The sequence below is a fragment of the Pituophis catenifer genome, unplaced genomic scaffold, assembly GCF_029215685.1.
Source record: "Pituophis catenifer annectens isolate HBS135680 unplaced genomic scaffold, rPitCat1.0.hap2 SCAF_2, whole genome shotgun sequence".
NCBI lineage: Eukaryota > Metazoa > Chordata > Lepidosauria > Squamata > Colubridae > Pituophis > Pituophis catenifer.
The window spans coordinates 282,728,631-282,745,623 of NW_027256882.1; the positions used below are offsets into that span (position 1 = coordinate 282,728,631).

General features: G+C 39.4%; 1 protein-coding gene across 1 annotated transcript in view; it reads right to left on the minus strand.

Moving 5' to 3' along the window:
• DCC (DCC netrin 1 receptor) overlaps positions 1-16,993 on the minus strand; it is a 764,852-nt gene that overhangs the window by 288,798 nt on the left and 459,061 nt on the right. The window contains exon 10 of the mRNA XM_070934567.1: positions 967-1,115. Within this exon, the coding sequence (XP_070790668.1) occupies positions 967-1,115 (149 nt within the window). The remainder of the gene's footprint in view (positions 1-966; positions 1,116-16,993) is intronic.

Genomic DNA, 16,993 nt, shown 5'->3' on the forward strand with positions numbered 1-16,993 from the left:
AATGTTTTTCTTCTAGCCAGGTTTTCCCTACGTAGCCAAGGTTTTTTTGTAGCTCCAGCTCAGTTCTGGGCTTTTTTCCTTTCTAACACCTAGCAAGCTCTAACTGCTAGGTGGGAGACCTAAATAGATCCATTTCTAGCTCGTTAGCTGTCATCAGTAGGCCACACCCATATCCTCCCTGTAAAGGTACAGTATCAATTTTCTTACTTCTTCGTAGGGTTTATGTGTGTTTTTCTTCTAGCCAGGTTTTCCCTACGTAGCCAAGGTTTTTTTTTTTTTTTTATCAATATACATTATGCAAATTAGAAACAATAGTACATACCCAAATACAATTGTCTAAGGAAAAAAGATGTCTGTAAAATCTGTAAGTAGGAACAGGGGATTGACAATTTAATGTATTAAAGGATACACAAAAACAGGCAAAATGCTATTGCACATATAATAATTTTATAATAATTCTAAAGACTGCAGCTTAAGAAACAGCAGTGGTAGGAATGTGTCCTAAGTAAGGGAAATTATATTTTTATGTTGCTAAATTTTTCCCCTCTGTAATGTATGATGGACCAAATACCATTTTCCCCTACAAAATGTAGAATGGAATTTATATTCAACTGGGAAAAACGGCCCAATAAAACCCAGAAAATCTCCATTTCTGGCTAAGTAACTAGACACATTCCTGCTAAGGAATCTGCTTCTTCCTGTTTGAATAATGAAACACAGAAAAAGCAAGAATTACTGCCTAATGTTGTGGCACTCTCTTTTGCCAGATTTCTCTGATGTCACTGAATGCCCACATTTTGATAATGCATAGCTTACATCAAAGAATCACATTTCCCTTTTGGGGAGGGGGGTGGGGAGGAGGATGCTGATAAATCACAGAAATTTAGAAAACCTTTCCACCTTTCTGGGATTTATTCATTCCATTTTTTGTCATTTCAACTGCTATAAATGCCTTCATTTCCTCACCTGTTCTTTCCCAGTTGGTCCTTCTGTATAGTACAACTTGTACCCTTGCACTGGGCCATTTGCATAGGCAGGTGGTTGCCATGTGATAAGAATTGAGGTAGGTGAGACAGAGACAGCCTGGAGGTTTTCTACTGGTCCAGGAACTTGCACTGTATTGGGGGAAAAAATAAACAGGAATAGTTCAGATATAAAGTTGAGTGGTGTGGTGGCATAATGGTGCAGATGCTTGCCTCTTGTTCAGAAGGTTGAAAGTTCAATCCTAGGTAGCAGCAGATATTTCTCTCCTAGGATGCAAAAAAAAAAAAATCTGCTGCAAACTCCCCATGGCATTAGGAAAGGTATTTGGCCGGTAAATTCTTAGGACCATTCAGTCACCCCCAACTCTATCCCAGATTGAGGGATTACAGGGTCATAAAATGGGAGTTCAGATATAAAGTTACAGTAGTGGCCAAAATTGTGGAAACCTTTTGGGGAAAAGTGTATTTTCTAAAACTAGCCAATAACACCACTTTTTTTTTTGGTAGTAGTACCATAAAATTATATATCAATGGAAAGATAATTTAATCAAGAATGTAATGCAATAACTTTTATGAAGGATTTGCTATTAGAATAGCAGTTATAAAGAAGAAAAGTGAAACATGTAGAAAAAAGGAGATATACAAAAATTACCATCACGTCAGTTAATCCTTAGTTGGGTAACCTTTAGCATGAATTACAGCTTTACAACGTCTTCCCATGGAGTGAACCAGGTCTTTTAGTTCTGCAGCTGTTACAATGTGAAACCAAGGTTGAATGATTGCTTCTATTAACTGGGTTTTATTGCTGGGTCGCTTCTGACTAACAAGTTTCTTTAGTCGGCTCCATAGATTTTCAATTGGGTTGGGCTATTCCCAGGCCATTCAACAGTGGAATATGATTATCTTGAAACTCCAATAAAAAAAAGTGGTGTTATTAGCCATCAAACCTCAAAAATACACTTTCCCCAAAAGGTTTCCACACTTTTGGCCACTACTGTAGGATAGTATTATGGCCATATCAATTCCAATAGCATCTATGATGACTTCTCAAGTTTTATTGTGAAATCTTGGGCAACAGAATAAATACTGCTTGGAGAAGGCTAAATACTATTCCCATCTTCCAGGGGCAGGGGGCAGGGAAGGAGGGCCCAAGTGATTCGAAGCAATCCATCTGATATAAATACTATTCCATTCTACACAGAAGGCTTTAACAAGGATTTAGGCAAATTGGAATACGTTCAGGGTAAGGTAATGAGGATTATCAGGAGAGTACAAATTAAACTTTGTGAAGAGCGATTGAAGGAACTGGGAGTATTTAGTCTTATTAGGAGCAGACTGACAAGGGATATTACAGCACATCATGTATCTTGACTTCAGAATAGCGTTTGCCAAAGTACCGCAGGGCATTCTGATGAGCAACCTAATTAAATATAGGCTGAGGCTGCAAGATGGGTCTACCACTGGCTTGAAAACTTTATAAAGAGTGCTCGTTCCTGATCATATTGGAAAGATACTGTAGGTGCCACAAGATTCAATCTCGGGACCATTATATTTTCAATAATGACTTGGAAACCTTCTTGAAGAAGGATTCAGAAGTTGTTGAAAAAGGTTCAGAACAAATTCTGTGAAGATGTTTGGGGACCTCAATCTGAATCCTGTAAGGAAAAAAACTGAAATTACTGGCATCAGGTTACTTTAAGAAGAGAGGACTTAAGGTTGCGATAGCACTTTTTACCCATCTGGAATAATACCAAGGACCTGTTCTCTACCCTTTGAAAGGACTAGAAATGAAATAATGATTTATTATTATGATGATCATCAAAAGCTCACAGCTTAAAAAGCTGACCAGGAGAAAAAAACATGCAAACAATATAATCAATAATAAATGAGACAGCCAAATAAAAGCACCCGAACTTTAATGAGTGCAACTGGGGAGACAGACTGCCTGCTGCTATTTGGGATCTCCGCATTATCTGTGGATACACTCTGCAGACCATTTTTTTTTCTCTTAACCTCAGCAACTTTAAGATGTGCAGCAGGGGAATTCTGGGAGATGAAGTCCATACATTTTAAAGATGATGAGGTTGAGCAACACTGCTGTAAAGACCCATTGGGCAAATTTCTGTTGTGTAACATGCAGAAGCAGATTCTGTAACAGATCAGGAGAGAAGGAATTCATCTGGGTAGCCTGGAAAGTTTACTAAAAGGCAGGGGTGAAATGCTCCCGGTTCAGACCAGATCACCCGATCCGGTAGCGATGGAGGTGGGTGGTTTGGAGAACCAGTAGCAAAAATCCCTGCCCACCCCCCATGCCCAGTTGAGCCGCACAATCATCAGAGGCTTTTTTAAATTATTTTTAAAAGTATTTTTTCTACAACCTCTTCAGCCGAAAAAAATGCTTTTAAAAGTAAAAAAAAAAAAAAGCCTCTGATGATCGCGCAGCTCAGCTGGGATTATCAAAGGCTTTTAAAAGAAAAAAAAAAACCTTTTTTTCTTTTAAATGCTTCTGACGATCCAAGCTGAGTTGCCTGATCATCAATCAGAGGCATTTAAAAGAAAAAAAAAGTCTCTGCCGATCAGGCAACTCAGCTGGGATCGTCAGAGCTTTTTGAAAGCATTTTTTTTACAACCTCTTCACCGAAGAGGTTCTAGAAAAAATGATTTTAAAAGTTTTAAAAAAAAATTGGCCATGCCCACCCAGTCACATTACCCCCCCCCACCAAGCCACACCCACAGAACCGGCAGTAACAAATTTTAGATTTCACCCCTGCTAAAAGGGGCAGAATAAATGTACTGCATACATCTATGGAGATTCTCAGTCAGCCAGGTCATAGTTAGAATAGAATAGAATAACAAGAGTTGGAAGGGACCTTGGAAGTCTTCTAGTCCAACCTCCTGCTTAGGCAGGAAACCCTACACCACTTCAGACAAATGGTTATCCAACATCTTCTTAAAATCCTCCAGTGTTGGAGCATTCACAACTTCTGCAGGCAAGTTATTCCAGTGATTAATTGTTCTAACTGTCAGGAAATTCTTCCTTAGTTCTAAGTTGCTTCTCTCCTTGATTAGTTTCCACCCGTTGCTTCTTGTCCTGCCCTCAGGTGCTTTGGAGAATAGTTTGACTCCCTCTTCTTTGGGGCAACCCCAGAGATATCGTAACACTGCTATCACATCACCCCTAGTCCTTTTTTTTCATCAAACTAGACATACCCAGTTGTCCCAAAGATGGTTTTTCAAGAGGCAACTGGACTTTTTTGTTTTTCTTTGAAGATGTTTCATTTCTCATCCAAAAACCTTTTGGATGATGGGGAATGGAAGAATTTATATTCCTTGCAGACAGCTGGTCATTTGCATTCTTTTAGAGAGTTGTTGAGTCCACTTGTAGGTTTGTCTGTGTCATCAGCATCACTAGAGTCAGCTGTAGTTGATGGCAGCAGGCAAACAACTGTCTCATTTGAGAGGAAAATTAAACTCATATTGTCTGAATTCCTGCAGCTGCTGATGAGAGAACTTAGATAAAGATACAACTTCTTTAAGAAGTTGCTTACAAGTATTACATGCAAATCTCTGTGTGGCCTAAATTACCTTTTCCCCACCAAGTCCATATCTATGCCTAGCAATACTGAACATTACTCAATATTCAGTTTACAGTTTGACTAGACTGTAATCATCTTCATGAATTTTATGAACTTTTAGCTGAATTTTCGGATTATGGAACTCAGATAAGCAGCCTGCAAATAAACGTGTAGATACTATGGTCCCTTCCAAGTAGTAGGAAAGGGTCAGAAGTGATACTTCCACATCAGAACAGGATTACAGCCGATCAACTTCAGAGAAATCAAACCTGATAGCAGTAATATGCCAAACAGAAAAATAAAATTGCAATCTTAAATTAAAAGACAGATTGTGATAGAACGGAGCAATTTCATTACTAGACGCTTGTTTCAAAGTGGCATTCTAACAGTGCATTTGGCAATAATGATGATCAATGTAATGAATGACAATGACAATGAATGATAATGTAAGAAGTTAAGTCATAATAAAGAGGGATTAGAGGAATAGGGAATGTTAGGAGTTTGAATTTGTTGGCCTAATGGAAGTAGCAATAGCGATAGCACTTAGACTTATATACCGCTTCACAGTGCTTTACAGCCCTCTCTAAGCGGTTTACAGAGTCAGCCTATTGCCCCCCCCAAACAATCTGGGTCCTCATTTTAACAACCTCGGAAGGATGGAAGGCTGAGTCAATCTTGAGCCAGTGGGAATTGAACTGCTGAACTGCTGGCAGCCAGCAATCAGCAGAAGAAACCTGCAGTACTGCATTTTAATCACTGCGCCACTGCAGCTCCAGTAGGCATCTATCAGGTGTACTGAGTGTCAAAATCTACCCCTTCCTTACTTTAGTATAACACGTGTGATGGGGTTATGAAAGGACAAAGAAATGGCACAATTGCACTGTGATTTGTGACACCCATTTTGTCAATATTATCATCAGACTTGGATGCCTGTGCTATAGTCCCGACCAGTTCTAGTGGACAACCACTTAAGTATGAGCCAGCACTGTCTTGCAGCTGCCAAAAAAGCCAATGCAGTCCTAGGCTGCATCAGCAGAGGAATAGTATCAAGATCACATGAAGCATTAGTACCACTATATACTGCTTTGAGTGAGACCACACTTGGAATATTACATTCAGTTCTGGTCACCTTATATAAAAAAAAAGATATTCGGACCCTAGAAAAAGTGCAGAAAAGATGATTAGAGTCTGGAGTTCAAAACATATGTTAAATGGTTGCACGAACTGGGAATGTCTAATCTAACAAAGAGAAGGACTAAGGGTGATATGATAGTAGCTTTCCTTTATTTGAAAGAATAGGAGGACAATCTATTCTCTGAAGCACTTGAGGGCAAAACCAGGAGTAATAAATGTAAAGTTACCAAGAAGAGATCCAACCTAGAAGTGAGGAGAAATTTCCTGACAGTGATAACAATCAGCGGTGGGTTGCTACCAGTTCGCCCTTCCCGAAACTGTAGCAACGGCGGTGGGAAGCTCCGCCCATCCGCCTGCCCAGACATCATCAAATACGCTCTGCTCATCAAATACGCTCTGCGAGCGAACTGGTAGCAAAGGTAAGTGAAACCTACCACTGATAACAATCAGTGAAATGGCTTGCCTTCAGAAGTTGTAAGTATTCCAACACTGGAGGTTTTTAAGAAGAGATTGGACAGTCATTTGCCTGGAAAGTTATAGGGCCGTGATGGCAAACCTATGGCACGCATGCCGGAAGTGGCACACAGAGCCATCTCTCTGGGCACACCAGCCGTCGCCAGTTGATCTTCCGGGTTCTGGTGCACACATACACACTGGCAAGATGATCTTTGCATGCGCATGCGTGCCAGAAACCGGAAGACCATGTGACCGGCATGCAGGCGCATGCCAAAAACCGGAAGCTCAGCTTCCCGGCACATACATGCATGTCAGGGAGCTGATCATCCAGTTTCCGGCGTTCCCATGCGCGCGCACCAGGGAGCTGCTCTCCCAGTTCTGGCGCTTCCCCCTGCATGTGCATGTGGGCTCCCGTTTCGGCACTCAGTGCTGAAAAGGTTCGCCAACACTGGTATAGGGCCACGATGGCGAACATATGGCATGCATGCCACAGGTGGCACACAGAGCCCTCTCTGTGAATACGCCAGCCGTCACTGTGCATGTATGAAAGCCTCCTGCTGGCCAGCTGGTCTTTGGGTCTCTGCTGCACATGCACAGCGAGGCGAAGCACATGCGCAGGGGGTGCAGGTTGGTGCAGGTTGGTGCAAGAGACTTTCCAGGCCCAAAACAGGGAGTGGGGGCCTTGCATGGTGCCCCCGAGCCCTTTTTTTGCCTTCCAGGCTGGTGCAGGAGGCTTTCCAGGCACAAAACAGGACACGGGGCGCATACGCGGGGAGGGCGCTCACGTTGCATTTTTGGGGTTCGGGCATGCACGTGTGCATTCGTGCACATGCATGCTTTGGGCACTCAACACCAAAAAAGTTAACCATCACTTGGTATAGGGTCGCCTTGGGAAGGGTTGGATTAGAAGACCTCCAAGATCCCTTCCAACTCTTTTTTTCTGTATTCAGCATTTTGATCCTATAATTCTAATTGCAGGAACTTTTAAGGACTATTTAGGGGGGCTTTGGTAAAAGGGATATGTTTAATGTTATTTCAATGTGAGGACTTATTAATCTCCATTAATGTTTTGCTTTTATCCATCCCTTTGAGGATGAGAGAAAATAAATCATAAACTAGATGGACAAAGAAGAAGAACCAAAGAAGTCACCTCTGAATATTCAGCTATTAGTTTCAAAGACCCATTTCGTGTACAGCAAATCAGCCAGTGTTCAGATTTTAAATGCAGAAACAGAAAATCAGAAATAGAAATTCACTTCAGCTTTTAAATGCAGAAGTAGAAATTAATAGGAAGCTAACATCATGTCACTTTAAAAACAAAACAAAAACAAACCGAAAAAATGGAGTTTAAAAAGTACTTCGTATTATTTATTTATTTTTCTGTTTCATCTCCCAAACTTTCTATTTGCATTCTTTCTTGGTGTGGAAGCATTTTCAATAAACCCATGTCTTCCTGCCATTAAGTATCAGTTTACTGAACGTTAATGCCTAAGGCCTTTTCTTTTTTTCTCTTTTCATTTCCCTTAAGTTCTCTTCAATTATAGAAAAATAAAACAGACATGAGACTGTTCTTACCAGCAGAACAATTGTCTTCTACATACAGTAGCTCGATTATTATTTCATTTAGTGTCCTAGTTCTACAATCCCATTACTCTACTGGAAAATATATTTATTGCAGGAGTAAAATCCAGCAGGTTATGAAGAACCGGTACTGGAAATTTTGAGTAGTTCATAGAACCGGCAAATATCACCTTTGACTGGCTTCAGAGTGGGGTGGGAATGGAGTTTTTGCAATATCCTTCACCCAGGAGTGGGGAGGGAATGGGGATTTTGCAGTATCCTTCCCCAGGAGTAGGTTGGGAATGGAGATTTTGCATTATCCTTCCCCTGGAGTGGGATGGGAATGGAGATTTTGCAGTATCCTTTCCCTGCCACTCCCACCAAGCCACGCCTACAAAGCCAAACCACTCCCACCAAGCCACGCCTACCAAGCCAAATCACACCCACCAAGCCACAGAACTGGTAGTAAAAAAATTGGATTTCACCACTGATTTATTGTCTTTCTAGTGCTGTGCAAAGATTTTTTTCCCCTTTTCTTCCTCTCAAGCCTTTTAGTATATTAATTTATTAATGTACTAAATTGTGCTGCATGAAACCATCTTAACTAATTGGGCTGCTGCTTTGCGTTTATCGATTTCTGCAATTTTACAGTATCATTTTACAGTATCATTAGTTTGTCTTGGAATAATTCAGTTTTGAAGGATGGAATTTATTTTTTTTTCCAAAAAGGAAAATAAATAAAGACACATGCAGTATATGTAATGACAGCCAGTTTGTACAATTTTAATTTTTATTACAAGTAAACTGTACAATAGCTGCATGTCTGGTTCTCATTGACAGATATAGACTATTAAATCCTATACAAATTAGTGACTTGTCCCAAAGAGTTAAGTCAAGTACATGTTCAAATATACATATGCAAGGATGGCATGATATGGTATTCTATAGTGTAAAACAATCTTAAATAAATGATTGATAGACAGAGCTAAATCTCTAAATTAATCAAAGGCAGTAGGGAGGCATGAAACAATCAGTGCCATCTTAAATTTATTTTAGCTGTGTTTATATTAGTTTGTAGTGTGTTTTGTTTTCCTTTAAAAAGTCTGCACAGATATTTTCTGCATTTTCTGTACGTTTTTCTTACTCTGGAAACTGTTCTGTATAAGTTTGCATATTTCTGCAAGAAATCACCCTAAAACAATGCATTTTTGGGCAATGCAATCATTGTTTTCCAGTTTATTATGAAATTTCTAATGCAGGAGCAGGGTATAAGTATGTGTACCAGCCAGCCATTATGTTGCTGACTGCAAGATTTTGCCCACATGTGCTCCATTATCTGTATTCCCGGAATTTACTGTATAGTTCTATGGAGAGGAATTGGAAAATGGGAAGGGGGCAGTGGTGGGTTTCAATTTTTTTTTACTACCGGTTCTGTGGGCGTGGCTTGGTGGGCGTGATGCGGCTTGGTGGACGTGGCAGGGGAAGGATACTGTAAAATCTCCATTCCCTCCCCAATCCAGGGGAAGGTTACTGCAAAATCCCCATTTCCTCCCAATCAGCTGGGACTTGTGAGGCAGAGAATAGATGAGGGCGGGGCCAGTCAGAATTTTTACTACCGGTTCTCCGAACTACTCAAAATTTCCACTACCGGTTCTCCAGAACTGGTCAGAACCTGCTGAAACCCACCTCTGGAAGGGGGTGGGGAGAGAGGAGGGCAGGGGATGATGGTCCTTTCTGCTGTAGGATATTCCTGAATGCGACATCCATGTCAGATGCAAAGAATCGAAGCCACACATAGAATCCCAGTTAAGTTTATTTATTGCTCTTGGCTATATACAAGAATCTGTACAAATAACAGTCAGCACTAAGATAGGAGTCAACTAGATAAGAGTCAACAGAATTCAAGAGGGATTGGATTTTGACCATTTGTGGGAACATAAGACATCTAGACTAATGACTCGCTTGACTCCACCCTAGGCCGGAGTCCTCTGCTGGCTGTTTGCCTACATTCATTCTCCTTAAATGTCTCACCAAGTTTCAATATGGCCCTACAAGGAAAACGATGGGGCACATCAACATTGTACTGTATCTGAAGGGCTTCTTTAAGACCCGAGACAAGTTATTCTCCGAGAATTCCTCTTTTCTGCTTTGTAGACCGATGAAGTCTTACAATTCCTTCCTCTTTATGTTACCTACTTAGGTGGCCCTAATAATGAGAAATCTCACCGGTTCAAGGTTAACTCAGCCTTCCATCCTTCCGAGGTGGGTAAAATGAGGACCCAGATTGTTAGGGGCAATATTTAGTATACTGTCTTTGGTGTAAGCCACCCAGAGTCCTCGGAGAGTGGGCGGCATAGAAATATGAATAATAATAATAATAATAATAATAATAATAATAATAATAATAATAATAATAGTCTTTTATTTGCAGCCTTAAGAACACAGTTCACTTTGCTTTACGCCTCCTAATTTTCTGCAGAGAAAAAAACAAACCCAGTGCAAGCTGTTTGTGAAGCCCTTTGCCTATCAATAAACAGGAGCGTGATTCGATTGTCTGTGATTTCTCTTCTTCGTCTTCTCTTGTCTTACTGCAGTTAACAGCTTTAATTACATTTCTAGAAAATTTGCTTCTGGGCTCTGTGGGGTGACGCAGCTTCAGAAAGCTTGGAGGCAATGTAATTATTAGCATAATGAAATCCCTGCTACCCTGCTCTGAACAATTTTGGAAGACATGACAGCTATTTGTCAAAAATAAATAAATAAATCTCAGCACCTATACACTTTTACAGCTGTTGATCCATAAAGGTTGAAATCTGCATCTCACCAAGAAGTGATTCTATGTTTCATTTAGGCTTTAAAATGTTCAGCAGTAATTCCTACAGGTTGGACTAGATTAAGTCCAGGATTTTATTGACTTACATTTGGTGTAAACCAACAACCAACCCGTAATGTCCCAAAGGTGCTTTTTCAAGAGGCAGTTGGACTTTCTAGTTTTTTCCTTTCTGGAAAAGCTCAGGAGGATCTTTAGCCAACGCAACATACATGCACACTTCAAACCCAAGAATACACTAAGGCAGAAGCTGGTCCACCCCAAGAATAAAACACCCAAAGTCCACATTTTAGATAGAGGGGACCACTGGATTGAAAGAGGGATCAAAGCTGAACAGCTTTGTCAAAACTGAACAGCCCTTTCTCAATATCATCTATCTTCAGTCTACAACACAGTTCTTTCAGCAGTTCCAAGAAGGCTCCACACTCATTTGCAACACTCAGGTGACCCTGATGACACAGATATAACCTCCAGGTGGCCTTCACAACTCGCTAAAAGAATGCAAATGACCAGCTGTCTGCAAGAAGTATAAATCCTTCCATTCCCCACCATCCAGTCAGAGTTGAAGAAGCTTCTTGGATGATAAGCGAAATATCATTGAAGAAAAACCAGAAGTCCAGTTGCCTCTTACAAAAGCACCTTTGGGACATCCATGACCTGGATGACTGAGCACCTCCATAGGCAACCCATCATGATATATCCATTTTGACAGTCGTCCCCAACCTTTTGGATACCAGGGACTGGTTCCATAGAAAACAATTACGGCTTACAAGGGAAACCAATACAAGCTGTTTTATAGATGGCATATGGCCCCAGCTAGGATAGCGAAGATCTACCCCAATTCGAGCCCTAAATGTTGGAAATGTGACCATCAGCAAGGTACTTTCTATCATTGCTGGTGGACATGTAATCAGGCACAAAAATTCTGGAGGATGATATGGATGTGGATTAGAGAAATAATAAAAGCAAATTTTGATTTTGAACCAAAAGCCTTTCTCCTGGGAATTTTGAAAACTGAATATGCAAAAAAGAAAAAGTATTTAATTATACATATTCTGACAGCCGCTAGAATTTCCTTTGCCCAGTATTGGAAAGAAAAACAAATACTACCTCAAGAACATGTTATTGGAAAAATATTGGAGTGCGCCGAAATGAACAAATTGACTTCAGAAATTAATGACAGAGAAGATTCGGAATTTTATAGCGTGTGGGACATGTGGTACAAATGGATGGGGAAAAGAAATAAAGAAGGAAATAGAGATTAAATATTAATTAATTAACAAAATCCATATGAATAGTATTATATTTAGTCTTAGAGATTTGAGCACTATTATCTTTAAGTGTTTTGAAATTAAATCTAGCTTTAAGAAACAATATCAAATAAAAGACAAGTAATAATGCATGTAGATGTATATATGTATATAATTGCACCAATGAACCAAAAATGTACCGAATGTATCACTATATGTTATAATAAAAATCAAATTAAAAAAAAAAAACAATTTTCCATGGATATGGGGGGTGGGAATGGTTTCATGCACTACCTAGATCCTGGGCATGTGTACATGAAACTTCGCACACTTGGGTGGTCCAGTTCCTAACTGGCCATAGACTGGTACCAGTTCGCAGCCCAGGGATTGAGGATCCCTGCATTATGAAACTTCCTCCAAAGAGAAAAGGAAAAAAAATGAGCGGGGTTATGATAAGTGTTCGAGGAAGAAAGATGGATGCTGACTAGGTTTTGGAGACAGATGAAAAAAATACGTACAGACATCACTCTTATTGGATTGAAACAGTGGAATCTAGTTAAGTTTTCCGAGCTCTGGAGTTGTGGACCGAAAGATGATTATAAGCTTCCCCCAAATGGTAAGTAATTTATGATAATCCTCCAACAGTATGTACTATACGATTGCAATTAGTTTGAGAGGTATTACAAATCCTCTTAAGAGACTGGTAGTTGAGGGTTTTTCTTCTTTTTTTTCCCTTTTTTTTTTGTAGTCGCCTTATTGTATGCTGAAAAGAACACCTTCTAACACATTTCCACATGAATTCACAGAAATGCAAATGAAATTCTATCCTTCTCACAAATATGACCCGATTATTATGGTAGCCATAAAGAAATCAGCCTAAAGCAAAATTAAAAGTTAATGTGGGAAGAGACCATTCTTCACAGAAACAGGATCTGAATATCTAACTGTATCTCTGTGTGTGCGTACACCCACTTAATATGAGGTATTTTAAGCAAATGGAATATATTTATTTAAGTTACTCCTCATTTTTCCTTGGTAGACATCTAAAATGAATTGGAATGAAATGAAATTGAAAGCTGCCCGCTTTCTGAAAAGGTCTGAGAGAGTCAGGAAAAAAAATAAAAAAAAAAATGAAATGAGGAAATTTATCAGGGCAGTCTTACACATGCTTTCCTAAAATGACTTTTCTTGATAACCATTTCTGATGGAGAAGACGTGATGAAAGATCACACCCTTAAACCCTTTGAGTTCATTCCTATCCAGACAAAAACGATCAATAATCCCATTATTATAACAAAAAAATAAAATGGTGCCGTCATATCTTTCTCGAACATCAGAAACGTTTAGTTACTAACTGAACCCTCAGCAGTGATTATGCCAATTTCAGTCCTGGAATTCAATAGATAAAAAGTTCATTACCTCCCTGGCAGATTTAGGCTGGTGTAGAGAAAGCTGGAAGAAGACGAATAGCTTTCTGTAGTAGATTTCAGACAGCAGTTTCCAAAATAATCACAAATGCATCTAAAATTATTTGTGTGCCCTCACGAAGAGAAAGATTAGATCTGTTTTACTTTGTAATAATTGTCAAATCCTTTCAGGTTATATCAGGCCCAAAAGTGAACAAAATATACTATCGGGCTATTCAAAGAACCATTTAATCACAATTTCCCTCAGTGTAGCTAAAGATGAAGAGGGCAAATTGGTCACGGCCTTTTAGCTATTCTGAAGAGCAAAATATTTCATAGTGGGAAGAAAATTTGGGCCTTGGTCTTTTTTTTTTCCTAAAAAAAGTGAAAATCTAGAAACTAAATCTCGGCATGAGATAATATAGCATAGTGTTTTCCATCTTCAGAGATGCCTTTGAAACAAATCAAAATTAACTGCTTTAGAAAAAGTCCAAGTGTCATATCTATCCACTGGTATCAAGAGAATCCTTCAAGTTCTCATAATAGTTACAGGTAGTCCTTGATTTATGACCACAATTGAACCCAAAATTTCCACTGCTAAGCAAGACAGTTGTTAAGTGAGTTTTGACCCATTTTATGACATCTATTGCCACATTGGAAAATACCCTGATGTTGGGAAAAACTGAAGGCAAAAGGAGAAGAGGATGGCAGAGGATGAGATGGTTAGACGGTGTCATCAATGCAATGAACATGGATTTGGGCAGACATGAGGACACAGTGGAAGACAGGGGGGCCTGGTGTACTGTGGTCCATGGGGTTGCAAAGAGTTGAACACAATTTAGCAACTAAACAACAACAATATACCAAGTATGAAAGCAAATACAGAATTCCTATACTATATGTAGGAAATTTTGTAAGACCTCTACCTTAAGTGCCACTGGAACCTACAGTATGTGGAACTGCCTTGCATAATGAACTACTGAACTGAAGCTGATAGCCATTTTGGTGAAGAATGTTCTGCCTTGGACTCTTTTTAGTCACCCATAATGACCTTCAGATTCTTCTAGAAAGAAACCCAATAGAAGGAACTTGCAGTTGGGAGTGGAGACTTTCCTGAGCATCGGAGTTCTGCCTGAATCTGACTTGTTCCTCAAGCCTTTGTTGTTCGGTTCTCTCTTGATTTGTCTTGTGTGCTCCACAGTTGCTCTTCAGCTTCTGGTTTATCTGTGATTCTTGCTTTGTAGAATAACCATCAATCCTGGCTTGTTCTTGACACTGGCTACTCTCTTGTTCCATTGTTTACAGCTTTATCTTCGGATGCAGTAAATCAGAGGTGTCAAACTCAATTTCACTGAGGGCTGCATCAGGGTTGTGTTTGACCTTAGGGGGCTGAGGTAGGCATGGCCAAGATGGGCACGGCCAGCTTGAAGTCATGTGTTGGGAGCGCCTGTGGTGGCCCAAGCGCTTTGCCAGTGAAAACGGGCTCCCGAGCTCCGTTTTTGGTTGCGATGGCCTCCTGCAACCCTCTGCCAGCGAAAATGGAGCTCGCGCAGCCCTCCCAAACTCCATTTTTGCTGTCAGAGGCACTGCGGGCCAGTCCTTCACTGTTTCCAGGGCAACACTGCAGGCCAGATCTAAGCACCCTGTGGGCTGGATCTGGTCCATGGGCCTTGAGTTTGACACCCCTGCAATAAATGGATAACCATGTGCTCTTTATGGAAGGAGAGATTATTCTCTGGGGAGAATGTTTGTACCCTTTGAGTCTTAAATACCCAATGCACATGGACATTGAAGTATCTGAGGTCAAATAATTTCTCATGGTATCATAGAACAGGTGAACCTGATCGACCAAAATCCCTAAAATGGAACATTTTTCTTTCACTTGATGTCCTCCATATATACTGAGGTATAATTCTCTGCAGGGCACCCAATGAGTTATTGACCTGTTCTAATAGGAGTTGTCAACCAACATATTTGTAAGGCTTCAAGTGGGAGAAAGTTAAAACAAAATGAGATAGTTCACACAGTTTTTTGCACAATATATTACAGGAGTTTTTAATGCTCTATGCCACTCCCTACAAAGGCACCTTAATTTACACGCTGGAAACACATTGCTCTTCACAACTGTCTTTCTAATATTCACTGCAGCTCTTTCCCATACATAATTTCTTTGAGATAAATCTGGAAGGAAATATTGATTTTAAAACTTGACTCAGATGACCAGCAGCTCTGCTTTGTATTAAAAGTTATGTTCATTTCCTTGTCTTACATATTGAAGTCTAAAGCTAAAAGCAAGTTGATGGTATTGATCTAATACAGTTATCCAGGATGCAGGATTTTGTCCTCATTTAAAGCTGCTCTCACAAAACAGCATAGTATGATTAGCTGTAGAATTTAGTCCTAGTTGACTGGCAAGTACTTTCTGACAACGTGTAGGTGACAGAATTATCTCCTTGGCATTTGTCTATCATGGGATGATGGGTTTATTTACTTTAGTCATGCACAGGGCACTGATAAATCTAACAAAAAAAAAAAAAACCCTACAAATTCAAAGAATGAATTAAAAGACTGTCAGCTTTACTTCACCATTTTATTTATTTATTTGATCCTCTAAAACGAAGGCCTCTATTTAGTTAACAATCTCTGTGATGGAATTGCATGCACCATAGGCTGAAGTCCTTCCAAGGGAAAAATAAGTCTCTTTCCCATGCCCATCTTTTTATTCCCGAAATCCTGGCTACATATTATACTCTGCAAAAATGAAGAATTGGCCAAATTTGTCCCAGAAAAAAAGAAAACGAGAGAAGATTATCAATTTTTTCCCCCCTGCATTTACTATCCATGGTTTGTCTGTGCTTATCTAAGCCTCTGGAGTTAGTTAGTTAGTTAGTTAGTTAGTTAGTTAGTTAGTTATTTATTTATTTATTTATTTATTTATTTATTTATTTATTTATTTATTTATTTATTTATTTATTTATTTATTTATTTATTTATTTATTTATTTATTTATTTATTTATTTATTTATTTATTTATTTATTTATTTATTTATTTATTTATTTATTTATTTATTTATTTATTTATTTATTTATTTATTTATTTATTGGTTCGATTTATATGCCGCCCTTCTCCGGAGACTCAGGGCGGCTTACAATGCGTTAAGCAATAGCCTTCATACTTTTGTATATACCTACTTAGTAGGGCTTTCGGCCCCCCCACCCAAGCGGTGTTCTTTTTTTATACAAAGTCAGTTTATTGCCCCCACAATCCGGGTCCTCATTTTACCTACCTCGAAAGGATGGAAGGCTGAGTCAACCTTGAGCCTGGTGAGATTCGAACTTGCAGTAATTGCAGGCAGCTGGTGCTAGTTAACAGCGCTTTAGTCTGCTGCGCCACCAAGGCTCAATTCACTTCTCAACTCTCCAAAAAGAGTACGATTGCTATACAGCAGGGCCTCCTGCCTGAACAAGAGGTTGGACTAGAAGACCTCCAAGTTCCCTTCCAGAGCCATTCTATTCTTTCACTTCTCTGTAAACCTTTTACTTCCTAAAGAATCTGGAATTATTCTTGGCATCTCATCTGTCTCACCATCCATGGAAGGTATTTTGCAATATTGTTTTAATGTTTGTTTTAATTGTTTTATAATTTTAGCCACCCAGAGTCAATTGGTTATAGAGCATGGTTATAGAAATTGAATGAATGAATGAATGAATGAATGAATGAATGAATGTCTATAACAGTCTAATGCAATATTCCCTAATTCTAAAAGATCTGGACTAAATAATAATAATAATAATAATA